The sequence below is a fragment of the Schistocerca cancellata genome, chromosome 9 (genome assembly GCF_023864275.1).
Source record: "Schistocerca cancellata isolate TAMUIC-IGC-003103 chromosome 9, iqSchCanc2.1, whole genome shotgun sequence".
NCBI lineage: Eukaryota > Metazoa > Arthropoda > Insecta > Orthoptera > Acrididae > Schistocerca > Schistocerca cancellata.
In genome coordinates, this window is record NC_064634.1 from 383,146,549 (window position 1) to 383,163,249 (window position 16,701).

At 38.3% G+C, this 16,701-nt stretch overlaps 1 protein-coding gene across 2 annotated transcripts in view; it reads left to right on the forward strand.

Moving 5' to 3' along the window:
* Positions 1-16,701, forward strand: part of LOC126101042 (anoctamin-5-like) — a 398,169-nt gene that overhangs the window by 258,894 nt on the left and 122,574 nt on the right. For both annotated transcript variants that reach the window (XM_049911706.1, XM_049911707.1), the window contains one exon: positions 14,095-14,256. In XM_049911706.1, coding sequence (XP_049767663.1) covers positions 14,095-14,256 — 162 coding nt within the window. The remainder of the gene's footprint in view (positions 1-14,094; positions 14,257-16,701) is intronic.

The following is a 16,701-nucleotide window of genomic DNA, read 5'->3' on the forward strand; positions in this document are numbered from 1 at the left end:
ATCAGTATGTTTGGTAATAGACAAAATTTTTCAATAGTTTTGATTTCTATTTTGTAAGACTTTGTACCATGTTTCCTGCATTCCTCACTGTCCATGAAAGCAGTGTGAGGTACCCCTCTCCTTCCCTTCCTCCATGTCCATTTCCTCAGTGCACTCTAGGTAGTGATGCATGCAGTGTGACTTCTGCACAGTCTGACTACCATCATGTTTTTACAGCTACAGTTGACTGTGTCATAGCACTATAATTGCCATAGACCTGTCTGGGTAAACAAATCACTGCAATGTATTGCATGCTGGTGTTACATGTATCATTCCTTTTGTGTCCATTGTGTAGAAACCACAAATGCTTCAGACAGCAATGAACATTGTCACTTCCATGGAAAGTGGTTAAATGTATTGTTTTCACTCGAGCTCCATTGATCCCTTGACAGCCACATCTGTGTTAGGTGCTGTTGTGTAGACTGAAGTCTGATAGTCTGGAGTGTTGAGCATCATAACAAGCAAATATCATCTGAGATGATTTTGGACACCACTGGATGCAAAATGGAATGCCAGTGTGGACAAGTACTATATCAGAGAGATACTAGAGCTCAAGGTGTTACTCCTGTTTCAGTTAACTCCAAGTATTATGCTTCATTATGTCAGTTTCCAGCCACATGTAGCAAGGAACAAACAATTATTCTTTGGGGAATGATACATAGCTCTGCATTCCACACCTACATATTCACCGTGTTTGTTCGAGACTATGACTGCATCACATAGATGTTTCACACCATAATGCTTTTTCAAACTCATATCAATCTAATGCTCTGTAATTCAGTTGTTTGTATATTACCATTTGGCCAATGAGCTGAATAAAATTCATTTCAGTCTAATGTATGTTTCTTCATGCTGCAGTTTTCACAAATATTAGTGTAGTATTTATATAACAACAATGGGATTTTGTGTTGTAATGCAGTTATATAACAGTTTACTCATAACTTTCGTTGTGAAAATATTAATTAGAAGCTAAATGTTACTTCACTATGTCTTATTTCTAATTTTAGTAATTTTCATTACTTATTGATTATTCCTTTTTCCGGTTACATGAGTGGTCACCTTAGTCTTCATTTATCTCACTTCGCTTAAAAGACAGTAATATTTTGCAATAGAAAATCACTGACTTTGCATTTCAAAATCATGGCCCAATCTTGTTGAAGTACGTTTCCTGTTTGTTACCAGAATAGGTTAGATGCATTCCAGGGCTATTTCATAAACAAAACAATAATCAGTTAAACCCCATTCTTTTTCAGTTGTGTTAACACTCTATACTTAACCAGGTTGATAAGCTCTCACAATCTTTCTAACCCGGCAAGACATATTCTGGGAAGGGGGGAGGACTGTATTATTTTGCAGTGCAATGTGTTGTTTCCTAGGTATATTAATTTTTCTGCAGAAACTAAGCTATCATTACATTACAGTATTCAACTTTTGATGAGCAAGGTGAAACTCTTGACAATACAGTTTGGGGTCTGCTAGCTACAAATTTCAGAGATAATGCTCTTTTGGAAATACTTTCAAACAGATTACAGTTAATTTTCATTCATCCACTGATTATATTCTGAAGATTGCTTCAAGAAGGACAGCCATTCAGATGTGATACAACTCAAGGAATACATTAATAAAAGACAATCAAGTTACAGAAATTACATCGTGACAAAAATTTCACTACAAGTTTAAACACTATTCATGCTTACACCAGCTAAATGTAACCTAGTAAGTTAGAAAGAAAGGTATGATTTTGAAAAATGCTGCTGCCTCCTCAGTTATAATTATCAAACAGCTGCTTATGTACTATTGTTGTTGTGGTCTTCAGTCCTGAGACTGGTTTGATGCAGCTCTCCATGCTACTCTATCCTGTACAAGCTTCTTCCATCTCCCAGTACCTACTGCAACCTACATCCTTCTGAATCTGCTTAGTGTATTCATCTCTTGGTCTCCCTCTACGATTTTTACCCTCCACGCAGCCCTCCAATACTAAATTGGTGATCCCTTGATGCCTCAGAACATGTCCTACCAACCGATCCCTTCTTCTGGTCAAGTTGTGCCACAAACTTCTTTTCTCCCCAATCCTATTCAATACTTCCTCATTAGTTATGTTATCTACCCATCTAATCTTCAGCATTCTTCTGTAGCACCACATTTCGAAAGCTTCTATCCTCTTCTTGTCCAAACTATTTATCATACATGTTTCACTTCCATACATGGCTACACTCCATACAAATACTTTCAGAAATGACTTCCTGACACTTAGATCTATACTCGATGTTAACAAATTTCTCTTCTTCAGGAACACTTTACTTGCCATTGCCGGTCTACATTTTATATCCTCTCTGCTTCGACCATCATCAGTTATTTTCCTCCACAAATAGCAAAACTCCTTTACTACTTTAAGTGTCTCATTTCATAATCTAATTCCCTCAGCATCACCTGACTTAATTTGACTACATTCCATTATCCTCGCTTTGCTTTTGTTGATGTTCATCTTATATCCTCCTTTCAAGACGCTATCCATTCCACCCTTCCAAGTTCTTTGCTGTCTCTGACAGAATTACAATGTCATCGGCGAACCTCAAGGTTTTTATTTCTTCTCCATGGATTTTAATACCTACTCCGAATTTTTCTTTTGTTTCTTTTACTGCTTGCTCAATATACAGATTGAATAACATCGGGGAGAGGCTACAACCCTGTCTTACTCCCTTCCCAACAACTGCTTCCCTTTCATGTCCCTCGACTCTTATAACTGCCATCTGGTTTCTGTACAAATTATAAATTGCCTTTCGCTCCCTGTATTTTACCCCTGCCACCTTTAGAATTTTAAAGAGAGTATTCCAGTCAACATTGTCAAAAGCTTTCTCTAAGTCTACAAATGCTAGAAACATAGGGTTGCCTTTTCTTAATCTTTCTTCTAAGATAAGTCGTAAGGTCAGTATTGCCTCACGTGTTCCAGTATTTCTACGGAATCCAAACTGATCTTCCTCGAGATCGGCTTCTACTAGTTTTTCCATTCGTCTGAAAAGAATTCGTGTTAGTGTTTTGCAGCTGTGGCTTATTAAACGGATTGTTCGGTAATTTTGACATCTGTCAACACCTGCTATCTTTGGGATTGGAATTATTATATTCTTCTTGAAGTCTGAGGATATTTTGCCTGTCTCGTACGTTTTGCTCACCAGATGGTAAGGACTGGCTCTCCCAAGGCCGTCAGTAGTTCCAATGGAATGTTGTCTACTCCGGGGGCCTTGTTTCGACTCAGGTCTTTCAGTGCTCTGTCAAACTCTTCATGCAGTATCGTATCTCCCATTTCATCTTCATCTACACGCTTTTCCATTTCCATAATATTGTCCTCAAGTACATCACCCTTGTATAGACCCTCTATATACTCCTTCCACCTTTCTGCTTTCCCTTCTTTGCTTAGAACTGGGTTTCCATCTGAGCTCTTGACGTTCATACAAGTGGTCCTCTTATCTCCAAAGGTCTCTTTAATTTTCCTGTAGGCAGTATCCATCTTACCCCTAGTGAGATAAGCCTCTACATCCTTACATTTGTTCTCTAGCCATCCCTGCTTAGCCATTTTGCACTTCCTGTCGATATCATTTTTGAGACATTTGTATTCCTTTTTGCCTGCTTCATTTATTGCATTTTTATATTTTCTCCTTTCATCAATTAAATTCAATATTTCTTCTGTTACCCAAGGATTTCTACTAGCCCTCATCTTTTTACCTACTTGATCCTCTGCTGTCTTCACTACTTCATCCCTCAAAGCTACCCATTCTTCTTCTACTGTATTTCTTTTCCCCATTCCTTTCAATTGTTCCCTTATGCTCTCCCTGAAACTCTGTACAACCTCTGGTTCTTTCAGTTTATCCAGGTCCCAACCCCTTAAGTTCCCACATTTTTGCAGTTTCTTCAGTTTTAATTTACAGGTCATAACCAATAGATTGTGGTCAGAGTCCATATCTGCCCCTGGAAATGTCTTACAATTTAAAACCTGGTTCCTAAATCTCTGTCTTACCATTATATAATCTATCTGATACCTTTTAGTATCTCCAGGGTTCTTCCATGTATACAACCTTCTTTCATGATTCTTAAACTAAGTGTTAGCTATGATTAAGTTGTACTCTGTGCAAAATTCTACCAGGCGGCTTCCTCTTTCATTTCTTAGCCCCAATCCATATTCACCTACTACGTTTCCTTCTCTCTCTTTTCCTACTACCGAATTCCAGTCACCCATGACTATTAAATTTTTGTCACCCTTCACTATCTGAATAATTTCTTTAATTTCATCATACATTTCTTCAATTTATTCGTCATCTGCAGAGCTAGTTGGCATATAAGCTTGTACTACTGTAGTAGGTGTGGGCTTTGTATCTATCTTGGCCACAATAATGCGTTCACTATGCTGTTTGTAGTAGCTTACCCAAACTCCTATTTTCCTATTCATTATTAAACCTATTCCTGCGTTACCCCTATTTGATTTTGTGTTTATAACCCTGTAGGCACCTGACCAGAAGTCTTGTTCCTCCTGCCACCGAACTTCACTAATTCCCACTATATCTAACTTTAACCTACCCATTTCCCTTTTTAAATTTTCTAACCTACCTGCCCGATTAAGTGATCTGACATTCCACACTCCGATCCGTAGAACGCCAGTTTTCTTTCTCCTGATAACGACATCCTCTTGAGTAGTCCCTGCCCCGGAGATCCGAATGGGGGACTATTTTACCTCCGGAATATTTTACCCAAGAGGACGCCGTCATCATTTAATCATACAATAAAGCTGCATGCCCTCGGGAAAAATTACGGCCGTAGTTTCCCCTTGCTGTCAGCCGTTCGCAGTACCAGCACAGCAAGGCCATTTTGGTTATTGTTACAAGGCCAGATCAGTCAATCATCCAGACTGTTGCCCTTGCATTTACTGAAAAGGCTGCTGCCCCTCTTCAGGAACCACACGTTTGTCTGGCCTCTCAACAGATACCCCTCTGTTGTGGTACTATTGGTAACTGAATATTAACTTGATCACACTGAAATTTTTGAAAGATAGTAGTTACCTGCTTTTGTAACAGCAGAGGTCTGTTTGTAGTACACTACTACTTTCCGTGCAGGTTGTAGGACTAATGAACACTGTTACTTGCCATGCATGTAAATTTAATCTTTGAATCCAGATTATCATATCAAAGGACTACCACACAAGATAATAATAACTTATGAGACTTAAATGCTGGCCAATCTTTAGTTTTGCAAGGCAAGATGTTTATTACTGCCAATAAACACACATAAAAGTAAAAGTGATGACACAGTCCTAGCTTTTGGTACTGTTAGTTCCTTCTGCAGGAAGGAGAGAGGGATAGGTTGTGGGATATTAAAAGAAAGGGCAAATCACTCAGATCCCAAGATGAAGGGGATCTACCTGTAGGGGTGTTGAAGTTTACACTATCAAGCACACTGTCATTAGAAGCATTATAACTTTTGTTTCATCTGAGGAGATAGCAGCTCCAAGTTTATACTCAAGCAGGACCAGTATATCATCTGTGTTAGAAGAAATACTGGAGGTTGGTGCAGACCAATTCACTGGCCACTACTAGAGTCATAAGCAAGCATCTTTGCAAATTCTCAAGTACTTGTTCAAAAAGTATCCAACTTAATTTTTTATTGTTGTAACAAACAATGGTATCAGGATATGTGCATTCTCTGTATTTTTATGCATATATAGTGTGCATGCTGATTTTTTCCACAACTGCAGAAACAACCAGTTGCTGGCTAGACATTGACAAATGCAGGAGGATCTGCAGCGAATTGACGCATGGTGCAGGGAATGGCAATTGAATCTCAATGTAGACAAGTGTAATGTGCTGCGAATATACATAAAGATATATCCTTTATCATTTAGCTACAAAATAGCAGGTCAGCAACTGGAAGCAGTTAATACCATAAATTATCTGGGAGTACGCATTAGGAGTGATTTAAAATGGAATGATCATATAAATGTTGATCGTCGGTAAAGCAGATGCCAGACTGAGATTCATTGGAAGAATCCTAAGGAAATGCAATCCAAAAACAAAGGAAGTAGGTTACAGTACGCTTGTTCGCCCACTGCTTGAATACTGCTCAACAGTGTGGGATCCGTACCAGATAGGGTTGATACAAGACATAGAGAAGATCCAACGGAGAGCAGCGCGCTTCGTTACAGGATCATTTAGTTATCGCGAAAGCGTTACGGAGATGATAGATAAACTCCAGTGGAAGACTCTGCAGGAGAGATGCTCAGTAGCTCGGTACGGGCTTTTATTGAAGTTTCGAGAACATACCTTCACTGAAGAGTCAAGCAGTATATTGCTCCCTCCTACGTATATCTCGCAAAGAGACCATGAGGATAAAATCAGAGAGATTAGAGCCCACACAGAGGCATACCGACAATCCTTCTTTCCACGAACAATACGAGACTGGAATAGAAGGGAGAACCGATAGAGGTACTGAAGGTACCCTCCGCCACACACCGTCAGGTGGCTTGTGGAGTATGGATGTAGATGTAGATGTAGATGTAGATGTAGATGTAGATGAACACATGGATTGTTTATTGCATAAACAGCACTGATTGGTGTCCCGGTCAGAATGAAAGTAGCAGTGTTGTTAGATTTCTCCACCCTTATTACTACCAGGAGATTTGAAAATGTACACCATTATTCCCCTGTTCATGGGCATTCCCTTTCATGCCATGTGATTGTGATTTTCATGTTATAGAGAGGAAGATTCACACCAGCCAGAATCTGTTCACTGTGAATACATAGAATTAATTAGGACTAGATTTCAGAAAAGGGAAGACATTATGCAGAATTTGACAGAGTTGGTGCACACTGTACGAAAAGAGACTTTCCAGTGATACTTCCAGTAGCAGCAGCATCTACAGCTACATCTACAGCTATAATCTGCAAACCACTATGAGGTGCATGACAGAGAGTACATTCCACTGTACCAGTTATTAGGGTTTCTCCTGTTCCATTCATGTATGGGGTGAGGGTAGTATGATTTTGTGAATACCTCTGTGTGTGCCATAGTTATTCAAATCTTATCCTCACAACTCCTATGTGAGCAATACATAGGAGGTTGTAATGTATTCCTAGAGTAATCATTTAAAGCCGGTTCATGAAACTTTGTTAACAGATGTTCTTGCGATAGTTTTCATCAGTCTTCAAGAATCTTCCAGTTCAGGTCCTTCAGTACCTCTGTGAAACTCACCCATGGGTTAAACAAACCTGTGACCATTTGTGCTGCCCTTCTCTGTATACGTTGAAAATCCCTTGTTAGTCTTACTTGGTACAGATCCCACACACTTAGCAATATTCTAGAACTGGTGGCATGAGTGATTTGTAAGCAATCTCCTTAGTATATTGATTTCACTTGACCAGTATCCTACCAATAAACTGAAGTCTACTGCCTGGTTTACTCATGACTATGCCTATGTGATCCTACGAAGTGTTACACCCAGGTATTTCTATGAGTTGACCAATTTCAAGAGTAGTTCCTTGGTATTGTAATCATAGGATACTACATTCTTTTGTTTTGTGAAGTGCATGATTTTATATTTTTGAACATTTGAAGCAAATTGCCAGTCTCTGCACCCCTTTAAAATCTTATCAAGATCTGACTGAATATTTATACAGCTTGTTTCAGATAGTACTTCATTACAGATAATTGCATCACCTGCAAAAAGCCTGAGTTTACTATTAATATTGTCTGCATGGTCATTAATGTACAGAATGAACAGCAAGGAGCAAGGGTCACAACACCTGATGTTACCTCTGCATCTGACAATAACTCTGCATCCAAGATATCATGTTGCATTCTTTCTCCCAAAAAAACCTCAATCCAGTCACAAATTTCACTCCATATGATCATACTGTGGTGTGATACTGACTTAAATGCTTTTCAGAAATCAATAAATACAGCACCTACCTGATTGCCTTGATCCAAAGCTTTCAGTATGTCATGTGAGAAAGGTGGAAGTTGGGTTTCACATGATCAATGTTTTCGAAATCCATGCTGGTTGACATTCAGGAGGTTATTCTGTTCAAGATATCTCACCATGTTTGTGCTCAGAATGTGTTTTGAGATTCTACAACAAATTAATGTCAAGGATATTGGATGGTAGTTTTGTGGATCACTTCTACTACCCTTCTTGTAGACAGGTGTCATGTGTGCCTTTTCCAAGAACTGGCCACTGTCTTTTGTTCAAGGGATCTTTGATAGATTATAGTTCAAAAATGAGCTAACTCAGCAGCAAATTCAGTATATAATTTGACAGGGATTCCATTGAGCCATAGAGTTTTGTTCAATTTTGGCGATTTCAACTGTTTCTCAATACCACTGACACTAATACTTTTTTCATTCATCTTTTCAGTGGTACGAGGATTAAATTGGGGAAAATTCTCCTAGCTTTTCCTTTGTAAAGGAACATGTGAAACTGGTCTTAAGCATTTCAGCTTTCTCTTTGCTACACTCAGTTTCAGTTACTGTCTCATTCACTAGGGATTGGACACTAACTTTGGTGCCTCTAACAGTCTTTACATGTGACCAGAATTTTTTTGGGTTATGTGAAAGATCACTTGACAACATTCTGCTACAGTAGTCACTGAAGGCATCGCACCTTGCTCTCTTGACAGCCAAACGCATTTCATTCAGCATCTTTCTATCTATAGCCCTTCGCATTGTTTTCCACATATTATGCAGTAATGTCTGTTATTTACAGTGACTGTATACCATGGAGTTTTCCTGCCATTATGAACTGTTATACTGAGTACATAGCTATCCAGTGTATGGTCAAATATTCCCTTAATCTTGAGACAGAGTTCCTCTACATGCTCCTGCCTTGTGCTGAAAGTTTCTAGTCCCTCATTGACACTGACACTACTGATATTTTATCTAGTTTACTGAACATATATGTCTTTACACTTAGTTTAGTTGTTCTTTGTACTTTGGTATTCACTGTTGGCACAACCACGCAATGATACCAGTTTTGATGTGGACATCGTCAAAGATGTAAAGTCTGTTTGTTGCCATCAGGTCCAATATAAGAACCATCATGAGTGGGCTTCCTAACTATCTGTTCTAGAAAGTTTTCAGAGAAGGCATTTAGTAAAGTTTCACAGGATGTCTTATCACACCCACCACTAACAAAAATGTAATTTTTCCAATTAACTGTTGGATGATTAAAGTTTCCATTGATGATTACAGTATGATTGGGGAACTTACATACAAGTGAACTAATGTTTTCTCTTAAGTTGTTGGTCACATCGGGAGATGAGTCTGGTAGGTGATAGAAGGATCCAGTTATCGTTTTATGCCCACCCCTGACACTGAGTCTTGCCCAAACAGTTTCACATACTGCTTCAATTTCTACCTCATGAACTTGAGTTTCTTGTCTACTGTGACAAATCCATCCCCTCTATTTCCCATGTGCCTATATTTTTGGTATACATTTAAATTCTCCCCAAGAATCTCACTGCTTTCAATTTCAGGTTTCAACCAGCTTTCTGTACCTAGTATGATGTGATCTTCACTGCTTTTCATGAGCACTTCAAACTCTGGCATGTTTTTGCTATTGCTTCAGCAGTTTACCATTAGGACTTTAATACTCTTTATCTGTGGGAGGCATTTCTTTCAATCGTACACTGATACTTCTGGATTTCGTACAGCTATCATTGTCTGGATCGGATGCACCCCACACACAGTTAGCTATGCGAGTAACAGCCTCTGATGTTTAGTGCACACCTGATCCATTTAGGGGGACCATACAGTTCTCAACCCTATTGTGCAAGTCCAGGAAGTCAGAACCTAGTTTGCAGCCCTTCCACTAGATCCAGAACCAAAGGCTCACGATCAGTTCTCAGAACAATGATGCAAATTGTGAGCTTCATTGAAACTCTATGTGCAAGGCTGGTCTTCTCAACCTTGTCTGTCAGTTGCTGGAATGATCCAAGAATGAAGTCAGAGCCCAAATGACAGGCATCATTTGTTCCAACATGCACCACAATTTGCAGTTGGTTGCACACTGTTACCTCAGTGGGTGCTGGAAACACCTCTTCAGTATGTTGAATGAGGCCCCCAGGCATATACACTGAGTACACCTGGTGTCCTTTCCTGCCCCTTCCTGCCATTTTCCTAAGGGGTGCCATCATTCGCCATATGTCTAAATTGCTGATGGTTAGTAGACCTGTACCCTTTTGCATGTGCATCTTCTTCACACCAGACAGGTTTCCCCATAACAGGCGAAGTGAGTCCCACTGGCTCAGATTCAGCTGCAGTGAAAGACAGCATCTCAAACCTGTTGATTAGGGGATCAATACCACACCTCAAGTCATCCCTTGTCCACGTCCACCCTGTACAGGATGCCTAGATTTACCACCAACCACCAGCAGCATACATTGGCTCCACATTATGCCACCCCAAAACAGCAGGGACCTCCACCTTGCTGCACTCACTGGACAGTGTATCTGATCGAGTTGCCTCCAAACACATCTCCAACAATCATCTGGTTGAAGGCATATGCGACACTCATTGGTGAAAAGAACATGATCCAATCCTGAGCGGTCCATTCAGTGTGTTGTTGGGCCCATCTGTTCTGCGCTGCATGGCGTTGTGATTGCAAAGATGGACCTTGTTGGGAGTGAAGTTGAGCATCATGCAGTCTATTGCGCAAAGTTTGATTCATAACATGACATCCTGTGGCTGCACAAAAAGCATTATTCAACATGGTGGCATTGCTGTCAGGGTTCGTCCGAGCCATAATCTGTAGGTAGAGATCATCCACTGCAGTAGTAGCCCTTGGGCAGCTCGAGTGAGGCAAGTTATTGGCAGTTCCTGTCTCTCTGTATCTCCTCCATGTCCGAACAACATCACTTTGATTCACCCCGAGACGCCTGGACACTTCCCTTGTTGAGAACCCATCCTGGCACAAAGTAACAATGCGGATGTGATTGAACCATGGTATTGACCATCTGGGCATGGTTGAACTACAGACAACACAAGCCATGTACCTCCTTCCTAGCGAAATGGCTGGAACTGATCGGCTGGTGGACCCCCTCTGTCTAACAGGTGCTGCTCATGCATGGTTGTTTACATCTTTGGACACGTTTAGAGACATTTCTGAACACTCAAAGGGACTGTGTCTGTGATACAATATCCATAGTCAACGTTTATTTTCAGGAGTTCTGGGAACCAGGGTGATGCAAAACTTTTTTTGATGTGTGTAGTTGTTAGCAAACTCGAAAAGAGAGCTAATTTATGATAAATTCAGATAATACATATGGCTACTCCTAATAAAGGGAAAACTAGATGGAAGGCAATATGTTGGTCAGAAAATCTGCTACAGTAACTAAATCCTAAATTACAAGTTCCGATGTACTACAATTTACTTATAGATTATGCAAAAGACATGCTAGCTTCCAAAAATTCTAAAAAAATGCATGTTTATTTCCTTTTATTTATAATGAAGTACAGGGGTGATGAATTCTTTGCCAGAACTGTGAGCCACAAACGTTGATTTGTTATTAAATAAATTATGTATCCAAAACACTTGTACTAGTAACTTACAAAAATATAGTTTTGTAAGCACCCAAAAATTCTATTTCTCATGTAATTGTACAATGAAATTAAAGAACAGTTGTTTAAAAGAAGGATAGACCAACTCTTCACAAAAAAATTTAAAACCATAAATAAGTGCAAGCCTACAATTTAGAATAACAGAACGAGTTTATCATGGCACTCGTAAATGTTTGAAATTTCTCAATAAATCACAATACAAATGGATATTGTTTTGGAGAGGTGTGTAGAAGCTGAAGGCGACTAGCATCAAACAATTGTGTCTGAATAAAGATTGATTTTATAAATAAAAGTTCATATTTTGAAACTGTTATTGGTCTAAAGAAAATTGTAACTACTGAGAGAAACTGTGATGCTACGAAATCCATTCCACTTCTGCCTGGTTGCAGTGATGGTTAACTATACAGAAGATATAAATGGTATACAGATTTACTTGTGAGAATTGGCAATTGCAAAGACCATATACACAGGTGATAAAACACCCATATGAGAAGAACCATAATAGTCATGTGATGCACAAAGAACCTGATTGTCTGGTTACAAGGCATGCTCAAAACTATTACAGAAGATAAACTTTCAAAAGTTGCTATAGCATTGGATCATCAATAGAACACCATATGATCCTATATTTCACCCAAATGGCTGTAACAAAAGGCATCAGAAATGAGTATAGAATGAAGAATAAAATATATTGTCACTAACTGGTGGCAGAAATTGTAGACATATAAACTAAGAAGTATCTGCAGAACACTGGTTCATGAAGAGGAGTGCTGCGAGGAGGTTATATGCAATAACTATTTGTATGAAGTACAGGCAACCACTCACCACATAAATGAAGTGTTACGCAAATGACTTTTTAAAGTCCTCATCTACAAGATGAGTCATTATGTCTATTCTTTCCATTATCTGTGCTCCGTCCATGAGTTTCCAGTATCATATTACTTTGACAATGATTAACCATGGTTCTTTAGGAAATACATACTTGAGAGAAAACAGACATTGCAAATTGTGAATGCAGAGATGTGCAGGACAAAAATCACATTGGTTTTGGTTGCTACTTGAAGAAAATGGATATAGATAATCTCTTGAAACAGCTTTATGGTTTGCTTGTCGAAAGGTCCTTACTGGTCACAGCTCTTTTAGCAACAGAAGATTTAAGAATCTGCAAACTATTCTTCAATTTCATAATGATCTGGGTGTTTCAGTATTATGCTGGATGAAGCAGCATTTTACTCACCAGTCTTAATGAAATGATTTTATGTTTAGAAATGAGGTTTAGTTGTTACTTGTCAGAATACAAGTGTAACCAATTTGAGAGTCACAAAATACAAATAATAATTTTGATGACACACCATTATAACATCATGGCATCCTTAAATCTATTTATTATAACAACTGGAAATGTCATTACTGAATACAACTTTGATCCAAATAAGGTTCATTTCATGCCACAATATGTGACCTGTCTTTTTGAGATGTTACAGATGTGAGAATAGTTAAAATCGGTCTGTCTTGTACACAAGCAAAGCTGTTTTTTCATAATTGCACAACCCAGAGGCAATTCTACATATGCAGTTGAAATCAAATATCTTCTTCCTTTGTAGTATGTTGCTGTCTTGATCCATACATGAGTACCTACTTCTAAGTAAATGAGATTACATTTGTCTTCATTGAATTACTTTCACTATAACGAAGCACATTTTTATACTGCTGGTAATAAATTGCTTCATCTTGCACAGTTTTAGACATTTCACTATAATGGATATAAATGTTACCTTTCTTGCCTAGAATTTCTTGATTTCACCCATAGTCCCAATGGGATGATTTTATTTTTCAGAATGAGTTTTAGTTGCTGCTTGTCATTATACAAGTATACCCAATTTGAAAGTCACAAAATAGTAATAATAATTGTGATGACACACCTTTGTACCATCATAACATCATTAAATGTGCTCATGCTAGCAAGTGGAAATGCAATTGATGCAGTAAAACTTTGGTCCAAATAAGAAGGATCATTTCATGCCACATTATGTAACTTATCATTTTGGTGTGTTACTGACATGAGGATAATTAAAATCAGCCTGTCTTGTAGTATACAAGCAAAGCTCAGTTGTTTGAAAATAGCCAACTTTATATACTGAGATGAAATCAAATATCTTCTGCCTTCATAGTATGTTGCTGTCTTGATCCACGCACAAGTACCTATTGTACTCTTTGAGATAATGTTTCTGTAACTGAAGAAAGAAACTATTTTAACAAGGTGATGCATATTTTGCCTTTTTTTATTACAGATCTCTCCATCAGAGCTCCTGCTTCTAAGTAAATGAGATTACATTTGTCTTTGTTGAACTACTTTCACTAGGCACATATTTGTACTGCTGATGACAAATGTCACCATCTTGTACATTTTAAAGTATTTTGTTATAATTATATGATCACATGCACATTACTCTGTTACAGGTAGCAGTGGCTGTGACTGCAACTCTTGGTGTAATTGTCTACAGACTGTCTGTTGTAACAGCAATTTATGCTGCTGGTGGTTACATAAAAAAATACTCAAAACTGATTACTTCTGCTACAGCCTCCCTTATAAATTTGGTTGTCATAATGCTTTTGACACAGGTAAGAATAAGAAACATTTAAGTGTGAATTGCAAAGTAATCATGCAGGTGTAGATGTAAACTACTTCATTCTATTAAACTGATTGCAATTATTGTATGAGTGTTAGCTAGGTGCTTAACTTAATGTTGTTTTGTTGTTGTTGTTGTATGTGTGTTGCATAATGCTGTTTTGTTGTTGTTGTTGTTGTGGTGGTGGTGGTGGTGATGGTGGTGATGGTGGTGTGGTGATGGTGGTGGTGGCAGCGGCAGTGGTGGTGGTCTTCGGACTGATTAGATACAGCCCTCTGTGCTAGTATATCCTCTGCAAAACTCTTATCTCTCAAGAACTACTGAAACCTACATCCATTTGAACCTGCTTACTGTATTCATACCTAAGTCTCCCTCTAGAATTGTAATCTCCACACTTCCCTCCATTAACAAATTGACTGTTCCTTGATGCCTCAGAATGCATCCTGTAAAATAGTCCTTTTTTCTAGACATGTTGTGCCATAAATTTCTTTTCTTCCCAGTTTGATTCAGTACCTCCTCATCAGCTGTCTGATGTAATCCTCTAATCTTCAATACAGAATTCTTCTGTAGCACCACATTTCAAAACCTTCTATTCTCTTCTTGTCTTAACTGCTTATCATACACTTTTAACTACCATAAAAGGCCACACTTCACATAAATACCTTCATAAAATACTTCCTAACATTTAAATTTATATTAGATGTTAACAAATTCCACTTTCTCAGAAATGCTTTTTGTTGCGTTTGTCAGCGTGCATTTTATGTCGTCTCCAAATCGACCATAATCAGTTACCTTACTGCCCAAAATTCATTTATTTCTTTTTGTAACTCACTTCCTAATCTGAATACCTCAGCATCACCTGATTTAATTCTACTACATTCAATTACTGTTGTGTTATATTTGTTGCTGTTCGTCTTATAGCCTCTTTTTAAGATGCTATCCATGCTGTTCAACTGCTCTTCCAAGCCCTTTGCCATCTCTGATAGAATTACAATGTCATTAGCAAACTTGTCTCACTTCCTTCTCAGATATTCTTTTCATGTCATGTTCTGTGACTCTTATAACTGCAGATTACTTTATATACAAGTTGCAAATAACCTTTCACTCCCTGTATTTTGTTCTTGCTATCTTTAAAATGTTGAAGACCACAGTGCAGTCAACATTGTCAGAAGCTTTCTCTAAATGTACAAATGCTATAAATGTAGGTCAGCTTTTCTTCAACCTATCTCTTAAGATAAGACATAAAGTCAGTATTGCCTTTCATGTTCCTATATTTCTTTAGAAGCCAAACTCATCTTCTCCTACATCAACAGGTTCCATCCTCCCAAGAGTAATATAACTAGACCTGACCAAAAAGTTGTGTCACCAGAACTCTCACCACAGAACGGGTTGTCAGGTTTTGGGAGACCTTCACTGACAGAGACTGGTTTGGCCAAAGCTATGGTGACACACATTTTACTTTAAGTCAAGATTTGTCAGAAAAAAATGATAGGTTCTTTTAAAGCATTTTGTATATGAATTTGATGAAATAAATTCAAAATAATCGATGAAGGCTTCAGAAATCAGTATACCAACAGACAAAAATCCATGATATACTAAAACTCCATCTGAACAGGCCTTGAAGACCCAATGGTACTAACTGTCTGCCTTGCCATCCTCAGCCCTTAATGAAAGGAAACTATATCTTCACTGTTCATGCAGTAAAACTTCAGCATCAGACAAGACGTTTTACTTTATTACTTCTTTACTACTAACTCTAGTCACGACACATTATGCCAGTGGCAGATACAGAAAAACCTCAAGGAGGGGGCGCTAAAGATATCTTGAGCTACCTTTACTTTTACCGTAATAAAAAATAAGCAAGTCACTTGCAAAGTTTAAGAAAGTTTTATTTAAACTGATTATACACAAATGCAAGACAATGCCATCTTCTGATATAAAAAAGTTACAATTGTGGTTCTCTTCCTTAAAATGATGAATTCTATGTGCCGATTCTTCCTGGCAAATTTGTTAATTACATCGTTAACAGGACAATCAATATCAGGGTGAGTGTTCAACAGAGCTAAGCCATTAAGTAGATCCTCCTTCATTGTCAAACTGACCCATGTCTTTGTACGCTGCAATGTTGTAAAACTTCTTTCAGCTGTAGCAATAGATGCAAGTAGACAAGCAAATATTTTGTACAGCATGTGAAAAGTAAGATAATCAGGTCTAGGACAATAATAGATTCACAATCATTAAAGGCCTTTATGCTCATATTATGAGTTAGATATGGGAAACTGTTGTTACATTATTAGTACAAATATTGTTAAGAGTCTCATAACAATATTTTTACTGAGAAGTTACTGTTGTTGTTGTTGTTGTGGTCTTCAGTCCTGAGACTGGTTTGATGCAGCTCTCCATGCTACTCTATCCTGTTCAAGCTTCTTCATCCCCC